At 39.0% G+C, this 9,939-nt stretch overlaps 1 protein-coding gene across 1 annotated transcript; it reads right to left on the minus strand.

Moving 5' to 3' along the window:
* Positions 1 to 8,813: 8,813 nt before the first annotated feature.
* On the minus strand, positions 8,814 to 9,561 carry LOC134653778 (calexcitin-2-like). Its single transcript, XM_063509145.1, has one exon. The coding sequence runs from the start codon at positions 9,480 to 9,482 to the stop codon at positions 8,931 to 8,933; it is 552 nt and encodes a 183-aa protein (XP_063365215.1). The 5' UTR covers positions 9,483 to 9,561; the 3' UTR covers positions 8,814 to 8,930.
* Positions 9,562 to 9,939: the final 378 nt, after the last annotated feature.

Raw genomic sequence — 9,939 nt, forward strand, 5'->3', positions numbered from 1 at the left:
AATTGGAATACATTATTTTTGTAGCAGTAGCCTTAAAATCCCTTCTCACCCCCCTCTCAAACCTTCTCTCCCCATTCATAACCCACATCTCCCCGCGAAACCTACTCACCCCGTTTTACGGTACCTTGTCAGTGTGACAATCAATATGAAAGTCGCTCGAGCCCTCATACTATTTTCACTATGACAAGGTATCAAATGGGTCTGAAATGAAAATCTTTGTCTGTACAGCAAAACCCAGACGCAAGCATTAGATTTAAGTGGAAGAAATAGTAGGTGCGTGTCGTATCAAAAAGTCAAAAAGATGTCGCAAGATAGGAAAAGCTGGACGATACCCCACCGCCAAGAGGGAATAACTCTTAAGTTCATGATGATAATGAAAATGAATAACAATGCCATAATTGTTAAAAAATGCATATAATATTGTGATATTTCCGAGTTGTCCAAGCTAGTCCCATGAATGGGCTGCGACTGGTTTATGGGCGCGTGCAACGGACAGATTTATTATTAGAGAGTTGACGAATGACACTCGTGTATGGTCGGCTGTATAGTGTGGTGAGGAAATCATTGGTTGGTTTAACAACAAATAAAAAAGTGTACAGTCAAAAAAATTAATTTCCTACCCATTGTGTACCTTCTCACAGTAACAATAGTATGAGTTCTCTAGTGACTTTCATATTGATTGTCACTGTGACAAGGTACGAAATGGGTCTGAAATTGAATTTTTTGACTGTATAATTGTGAAATTACAAATAAAACTTTATACAAACAATAACCCAGACTTTGCCGCGTAGCGTGGTAAAAATAGAATAGCATAATAATTGCAAAACGCTATTCTTATACAACATTTTTACTGAAGAACTAATTATATCCATAGCATTTAAAATGAAACAGAGAACTTTGCACCGGCGCTCGAGCCTCGTTAAGATTAAACGGGGGGTTGTAAATAAAAAAATAAATTTTACAGAACGCGAAATGAAAGGTCATTTTTGTCGGAACACAACGAGTGCTAATTAGGGGTTAAATTATCGTTTTGAGTCGCGGGGTTAGTAGGAGCTAGTCATGAGAGTATAGCGAATTGAGCAAGACATTTATAATATAATTATTCTAACGATTATATGACCATACATTATTTTTGACAACCGATTATAATTTGGCAGTGTAAACTTTACATTTTCCTGAAAACTTCACACCTTGCTTGGATTTTATGACTAACATTTTTTTAACTAATCACACAGCTAAATAATTATATTAGATTAGACACAGGGCCTATTAGCCTAGTGAAAATCGTTTGCGCTACTACAACGAAACATTGTCTCCCTATCACACTAATATCGAAGACTGATAAACAGACAAAAAGCGTTTTATTGTCGTAGCGCAAGCGACTGGCAATGGCATCTTGGCTAGGCGCCCTAAAGTGAAATCGACAGTGACATACCCGATTTCACGACACTACTACACTGCAGCAGTCACCGTCGCGATGTCACCTCAAGTGAGATTATCGGATGAGTTCGGCCTCGGCCAGAAATTATCGGGAGAATGCCACAAAAAGGTCTACTTTGTCGGGGACGTTTTGCGTATGGCAGCTATCTTAATAATCTGCATCTCTATTAAGTACATGCCGTTGATTTTAAACCTGTGCTATAAACGTGAAAATCGAAATACGCAAATAGCGGGCAATTTTCTCTGTCACGTCACTCTAATTACGCCTTCATCGGAGTAAAAGAGAATGATCCCCGCAATTTGCGAATTTCGTTTTTCGCGGTAGACCCCAGTATGGTATGATGCAAAATACCGGTTTCTCAGCTCTATCAGAAGCATTAAAAAATTGCGTCACGTTTCTGGAATGACCCATCGCCTGAGCATCATAACTTGGACCACGCCGCACCTAGGCGAGGGCACCTGAAGTGGCCCGCGATATTTATTACCGCGTTATTACGCGTAATCGCTGTCCAAATCTCTTTTAATGCGAGTTTAAAACGCGCCTTCATTATGTACCAAGTACTCGGAAAGGACAATGTTTTGGGTTTTAAATAGGTAAGGTTTTAGTATCTCGGTCATCTTGGTCTAATACATACTTGAATCCGGAATTAGAAAGAGTAAAATAGCAATTGCGGGTGTGTGTTTATTGAGATTAGGAAGTCAGGTACCTATTGTTTAAATATTATACTGTCATAGGAATCTATAATATAGAACTTTTGATATTCTTCGACTAGCAGTAGTAGGAAATTAGGAAATGCAAAATTAAGTCGTGAAAATCCTTAATCTTCAATTTCGGGGTCCTATTTGACCCTCGGTTATAATTAGACCATAATTATTTATTAACTACCCAATGTTATTATTCCATAATCCCGGCATCGACATTGTAACGTGTCAATAAAACATCGGAACCTAATAAATAGGTACAGTCAGCAGTAAATGTCGGTCGCCTGATTTAATGTGCGCCAGGTAAAATGGCCGCGAGCACTGCGGCAGTTTATGCGGACTGTACTGATCTATTACTGCCGTAATGTAACTATATTTTATACCTGCCACTTTGTAATTGTTGTCTCTTTCTGCAGAGTGCAGAACGCCAATTCTATGTATTCTGTTCCGTACAAAACTTTGTTATTTTAATGGGTTTTTATCTTAGTTTATAACAAGCAGATATACGTCTGCGAGCGATACTCCAAATTTTATTTTATATTAAAGGATCTTTGGATACCACCCCTGGCATAGCTTTGGCATTACCAACTGCTAAATAGTACATTACATCCCCAGGGATGTGAATTCGTGAATGCTCCAGATCGCTGGTGTTTGTAAAATATGCGATCTGGGGCTTTACGAATTACCGTCCGTGGTTTGTTTAAAGTTTTACGTCTTGGTCAATGATATTATATAACCATAGATATGTTATACTCATACTTGAGGAGCACAAAAAATACTTCCATATTTATTTCTGTGCCTACGAAGAAATCTGTTTTTTTTATTAATTTTCTCATTCCATCCATCTTTATCACACTCGTTGTTAAACATAAGGTCGTCTCTTTCTCTTTCGGTGTGCGGGACCTCGTTAACACGTGCACATTTATCGCTTGTCCAGCCGCGTCTAAAGGCAACTTGTCCAATTTGTCACAAGTTAAGCGCTTCAATTTTGGAACGCCTATAACCTATCTTGAGTTAATCATTGGTCTTGGTGAGGTAAATATATGAAAAAACCAAGTCACGTAATTTAATTTGTTTACTTTAACTTAAATAACTACACTGTCAGACAGCAAAGCCTTATTATCATTATCATATAAGCCGCCGAGATCTCTTCGTTCCACCTAGTTGAAAACATCTAAATTGAAAAATGTCCTAACTATTAACGTTTAAGGAGAGACTTAAGTCCTTCTTCCGTACAAGATTGTAAGTTTTCATGGCATAAATTAAGATAATTAATTCTGCTAATGAAATATTTTTCGCGCTCGGTTTCTTTCAACTGCGGGCTACACCTGGTAAATGAGGTGCTGCCTTGACGTGATCTTAGTAAGATGAGCTTGAAGCTTTGCTAAAGTCTATTTTTTTATTCGGTAGACTGAAATGACAGTTAATAGTATGAACATGAAATGTCATTCCATACTATTAACTGTCATTTCAGTCTACCGAATAAAAAAAGGGTGTCTGGCTGCAGATTTATAATTTCAATATTAAATAAAAATCGTATTATTGTGTATATATATTTATTAATTACATCCGCAGTTTAAGGAATGATGCGGATTTTATTTTTTAAAAATAATGTTACCCAAATGTTTTCCATCGAGTTGTCGACATTGATCGAAGCGAAGCCTCGTGTTTCTCGCCACACTCTGAAGCAAATTTGGTCGAATGTTGCGGATTTCATTACCAATGTTTTCTTTTAGGGCCTCAACAGTACGCGGATTGTTGTTATAAACTCTTTCTTTGAGATAGCCCCATAAGAAAAAATCCATCGGGGTCAAATCAGGCGACCGCGGTGGCCATGGGATGTCCCCAAACCGACTGATTAGTTTTCCAGGGAAAGCTTGCCGTAATAAATCCATTGAAGCTCTAGCCGTATGTGGGGTTGCCCCATCCTGTTGGAACCACGTGTGCGATGAGAACGATGGATGTGCTCGCAGATTCGGTAAGAAGTAATCCGTAATCATTCTTGCATAATTTTCGCTATTGACATTTGTCGCTTGTCCCCGGGCATTTTCAAAGAAAAATGGTCCGATAATCCCATGCGTTGACAAAGCACACCACACAGTTACTCTGGGGCAATGCAGCGGTTTTTGATGTTTCATTCGTGGATTGTGTGTTCTTGGAGACCAGTAACGACAGTTTTGTTTATTAACATGACCGTTTAAGTGAAAATGAGCCTCGTCACTCCAAAAAATCGAATTTACGGTACGAAATCTTTGCAACATTATTTCGCTAAACTGTTTGCGTAACACAAAGTCATTTTCCTTCAATTCCTGGACGATTTGAATTTTAAAGGCATGAAACTTTAAGTCTTTTTTCAAAATTTCATGGACAGTTGCTCTAACAAGTCCTAATGAGGCTGCCCTTTTGCGTATCGAAAGTCGGGGATTTTCACGTAAACTTCTTTCAACGAGTTCAATGTTTGCGGGGGTCCTTGAAGTCCGGGTATGCCCTGGGCGAGGTCTGTTCATAGCGGAACCAGTTGCACGGAACTTCTTAACCCAAGAACGAATTAAATTGACGCTTGGTCCATCACTCATTCGTCGAATATTGAAGTGTGCACAAAACTGTCGACGAGCGACAACGTAAGAATCGCCACCTTTAAAGAACGACTCGATAACGAACGCACGATGCACTTCTGACCATCGGGGCATTGTGGCTAACAAATCCGCACAGTCGGTGGTTCGAATGACGTAACTGACATTTGGCACTGTTTTTTACTTTTTTTTTTTAATTTAATTTAAAAGGGATCCCTTTGTTTCCCACATATTTATTGCTTCGAATTTCGATACTCAGAAATTGATCACCATATGATTTATGGATATAATCATCAATAGTCATAATTTTTGTTAAGTACAACGTTTTATAGTTCGAATATTAATGATCTATAATATTAAACACTATAATCACAAAAGTTATAAAACTGATGAGTATAACATTCAAAGATCTATCAATAATTATTCAGAAATATTTTAAGGCATATATTTCATCGTACTAATGGTCGTTAATCATATCTTTTTAATGCCATCCCTTTGTTTCCCATAAACTTACTGTTTCGAATTTCGATTGTCAGAAAATGATATCCTTATGATTTATGGACATAAACATCAATATTCATAATCACAAAGATTATAAAATTGATGAGTATAACATTCAAAGGTGTATCAATAATTATTCAGAAATGCTTTCAGGCATATATTTTAACGGACTAATTGATCGTTAACCATTATTGTTTTAATGAGTAAAGTGAATTACGTATAAGAAACCAAATCAATAACATCCTTCATATTAAATATGTCATTATTACTCTACTCTCTCTACTATTAGATATTTGAAAGTTCATTTCATTATGATTTTCGATAATGTCTTATTAAAGTTATGATGAAAAACGTTATGAAATGATAAAAGACTCCCGATTTTACCTAATGTAAATTACGTCTTAAGCGATCAGTATAGAAACGAATTAGAACAAAAGCAACTTATTTCCCCAGGTAGGTTCGTTAGTTACCTTGTGTCCCTCAGAGCGGAAATAGGAGCCCCGCGCAGCGGGGCTCCGTCGACTCGTTGGCAAGACGAATTGGCTTAACCTGTCAGCTCCCAAGGGCTCAAATTTGAGCCAGAACGCTTATGGTGACGTCACACACGTGGGAACTCACGGGTTAATAAACTACATGAAAAATAAGAAATGGCGGGAAATCAGTAAGCCAAACAAAAAAACCTGTTTCCTCAGGTAGGTTCGTTAGTTACCTTGTGTCCCTCAGAGCGGAAATAGGAGCCCCGCGTAGCGGGGCTCCGTCGACTCATTGGCGGGACGAAATGGCTTAATAAGCTACATGAAAAATAAGAATTGGCGGGGAAATCAGTAAGCCAAACAAAAAAAACCTGTTTCCTCAGGTAGGTTCGTTAGTTACCTTGTGTCCCTCAGAGCGGAAATAGGAGCCCCGCGCAGCGGGGCTCCGTCGACTCATTGGCAGGACGAAATGGCTTAATAAGCTACATGAAAAATAAGAATTGGCGGGGAAATCAGGCCGCGTAGCCAACGTGCCAATCGCTTACGCTCCGTAGCGACCGAAACGCAACTGTCACTTTCGCACCAATATGGAAGAGTGATAGAGAGACACAAAGCGATTCGATGGCGAAGCGATAGCGATCGTCACCTTGGCTAGGCCACCAGTAATTCAAACAAAAAAAAACCTGTTTCCTCAGGTAGGTTCGTTAGTTACCTTGTGTCCCTCAGAGCGGAAATAGGAGTCCCGCGTAGCGGGGCTCCGTCGACTCGTTGGCAGGACGAAATGGCTTAATAAGCTACATGAAAAATAAGAATTGGCGGGAAAATCAGTAAGCCAAACAAAAAAAACCTGTTTCCTCAGGTAGGTTCATTAGTTACCTTGTGTCCCTCAGAGCGGAAATAGGAGCCCCGCGCAGCGGGGCTCCGTCGACTCATTGGCGGGACGAAATGGCTTAATAAGCTACATGAAAAATAAGAATTGGCGGGGAAATCAGTAACCCAAACAAAAAAAAACCTGTTTCCTCAGGTAGGTTCGTTAGTTGCCTTGTGTCCCTCAGAGCGGAAATAGGAGCCCCGCGCAGCGGGGCTCCGTCGACTCGTTGGCGGGACAAAATGGCTTAATAAGCTACATGAAAAATAAGAATTGGCGGTGAAATCAGTAAGCCAAACAAAAAAAACCTGTTTCCTCAGGTAGGTTCGTTAGTTACCTTGTGTCCCTCAGAGCGGAAATAGGAGCCCCGCGTAGCGGGGCTCCGTCGACTCGTTGGCGGGACGAAATGGCTTAATAAGCTACATGAAAAATAAGAATTGGCGGGGAAATCAGTAAGCCAAACAAAAAAAACCTGTTTCCTCAGGTAGGTTCGTTAGTTACCTTGTGTCCCTCAGAGCGGAAATAGGAGCCCCGCGTAGCGGGGCTCCGTCGACTCGTTGGCGGGACGAAATGGCTTAATAAGCTACATGAAAAATAAGAATTGGCGGGGAAATCAGTAACCCAAACAAAAAAAAACCTGTTTCCTCAGGTAGGTTCGTTAGTTGCCTTGTGTCCCTCAGAGCGGAAATAGGAGCCCCGCGCAGCGGGGCTCCGTCGACTGGTTGGCGGGACGAAATGGCTTAATAAGCTACATGAAAAATAAGAATTGGCGGGGAAATCAGTAAGCCAAACAAAAAAACTTGTTTTCTCAGGTAGGTTCGTTAGTTACCTTGTGTCCCTTAGAGCAGAAACGGGGCTCCGTCGACTCGTTGGCGGGACGGAATGGCTTAATAAGCTACATGAAAAATAAGAATTGGCGGGGAAATCAGTAAGCCAAACAAAAAAACTTGTTTTCTCAGGTAGGTTCGTTAGTTACCTTGTGTCCCTTAGAGCAGAAATAGGAGCCCCGCGTAGCGGGGTTCCGTCGACTCGTTGGCGGGACGGAATGGCTTAATAAGCTACATGAAAAATAAGAATTGGCGGGGAAATCAGTAGGCCAAACAAACGCGTGTATGTAAACAAGTAGGCATAATAATGTTATAGCTAACTAATCACGTGACTACCTAAGATTATAACCTGCGAAAAAAGTCCTTATAACAATTATTATAAAGCAAGTTTATTTGCCTTCAACATTATGTAATGGTATGGTAACATCTAGACTTTGAATATAATGAGTAACAAATTTTATGGCTAACAATAAAGATGACCTACAAAAATCGGAAATGCAATTTGTAATGTTTAATTCTATAACTAATGATAATATGACTATTAATAATTATGATGGAAAACGTTATGGACTAAAAAAAATCGGAACATAATATTTATGGAAAGCAACAGAGACCTCCTACTTATCATTATAACCTGCGGTAAAAGACCTTACAACAATTATTATAATTAAGTTTATTGCCTTCAACATTATGTAATGGTATACCATCTGGACTTTGAATATTATGAGTAAAAAATTTTATGACTAACAATAATGATGACCTGCAAAAATCGGAACTCCAATTTTTATTGTAAAATTTTATGACTATTGACAATATGACTAAGAAAAATTATGATGGAAAACGTTATGGACTGATAAAATCGGAACAAAAAATTTATGTGAACCAATAGAGACCCAATTTAAAAAAATAAATTTCCAGCCAGACACCCTGATTTTAAAATTTAAATGAATAGCCCTATAGCTCGCTAGAGACCTTACTTCTGATGTAGGGAAGTAGGATTACCTGAAGGGCTAAGATGGTCGGCTCTTTATCATTTGTCACCATGGCTGTCACGTTCTAACAAATAAGTGCGAAAGTGACGCATTTCATGACAGGTGATAAAAATACGACCATGATACCGGTACTGGTGGACATTTGGGGAAGGTACGGGTAATTGTGGCTGACCTTCACATTAGGACCAATTTAAACATAACGAGTTACACATGAGTTGTATAAAATTATTATTATTCTTTTGGATTTTTTTTTAATATATAAAATGTAATAGCATTGTGTAAAATTGCGCGCAAAGTTGGTTGTTGTATATTTCATATTCTTTATTTCATTTCTATCTGTGAGTACCTGTAATTGGCTTTGTATTGTTACCTAAATCTGTATAACGTTTTTGTAGCTGTAATCCTTAAAAATAAAAATAAATAATAAAATAAATAAACAACAACAAATATTTAATACAGTACGTATAATTATGTCAGTCAAGTTCTTAGCACAGCTCCATACAAAATATCAAACAGATCCATCACTATTCACACAAATAAATAAAATTGTCAGATCAGAAGCTAGTTTTGCCGAAGATAAAGTTACCAGCGGCGTTCTTGTCCTCCGACGCGAAGTATTCCTTCCACAAGCCCTGGAACTCATCCCAGGACACATTAGATTTGCCTTTGGACATCTTCTTGAAGGCTTCCACTGACTCGGCCTTATTCAAACCGAAGGAGACGTATACTGAAGAGAACTCCTCACTGTCGATGGATCCATCGTTACTAGCGTCTTCCAGTTGGAAAATGAATTTGGCGTAAAGGTTCTGCCACTCGAGAGGGGATCCAGGATTCTTGGCGAAGTCATCCCACATGGTCACCCACTCGTCGAATGAGACTTGTCCGTCGTTGTCAGCATCAGCGCGGCTCTGCAGACCGTCCCAGATCTTTAATAAAGTTTCCTGAGTCTCCTTGTACTTGGTATCGCCTGCCTTCCAGCCACGAAGCGTGGAAATCTTCTCAATTGCTAGCTCGAAATCCTTCTTATCGATGCTGCCGCTACCGTTGGTATCGAAGAACGCAGTGAAGACGTGAAGGAGCTTCTTTTTCCTGAAGTCTGACACCATCTTGATGTTTTAAAAGAAAGATGTGTGAAGTGAAATAGGCACAATGAGTAACAAGTCACGGTAGATCCTTTTATACTTTTTGAAAGACTGTAAAAGATACTGTTATCTGAGGTGTTGACAAAGTGACGCAAAGTGATCGCTATCTGACTGCATTGCAGGTACTGTTTGAGTTACTGATACTTGAAAGTGGAGTGCAAACAATGTAAGATATGTACATAATTACTGTTATCTATTTTTGAAACATATAATTATTACATAAATTATGAAAGTAAGAGTCTTTTCTTGTAGAAATTACTGAGTAATTTAAATAGGTCAAACTTTTGATATGTAATTTTATTTTATTCTCGAATAAACATATTAGCACAACTTAAAGGTAATTGTTAAGTCAATAAGATCATGTGCAGTGCACATATATTTTTAAACACCTCGTCCTCTGAATCATGTTTGCTGCCCACTA

Source organism: Cydia amplana, chromosome 14 (genome assembly GCF_948474715.1).
Source record: "Cydia amplana chromosome 14, ilCydAmpl1.1, whole genome shotgun sequence".
In the NCBI taxonomy this organism is placed as follows: domain Eukaryota; kingdom Metazoa; phylum Arthropoda; class Insecta; order Lepidoptera; family Tortricidae; genus Cydia; species Cydia amplana.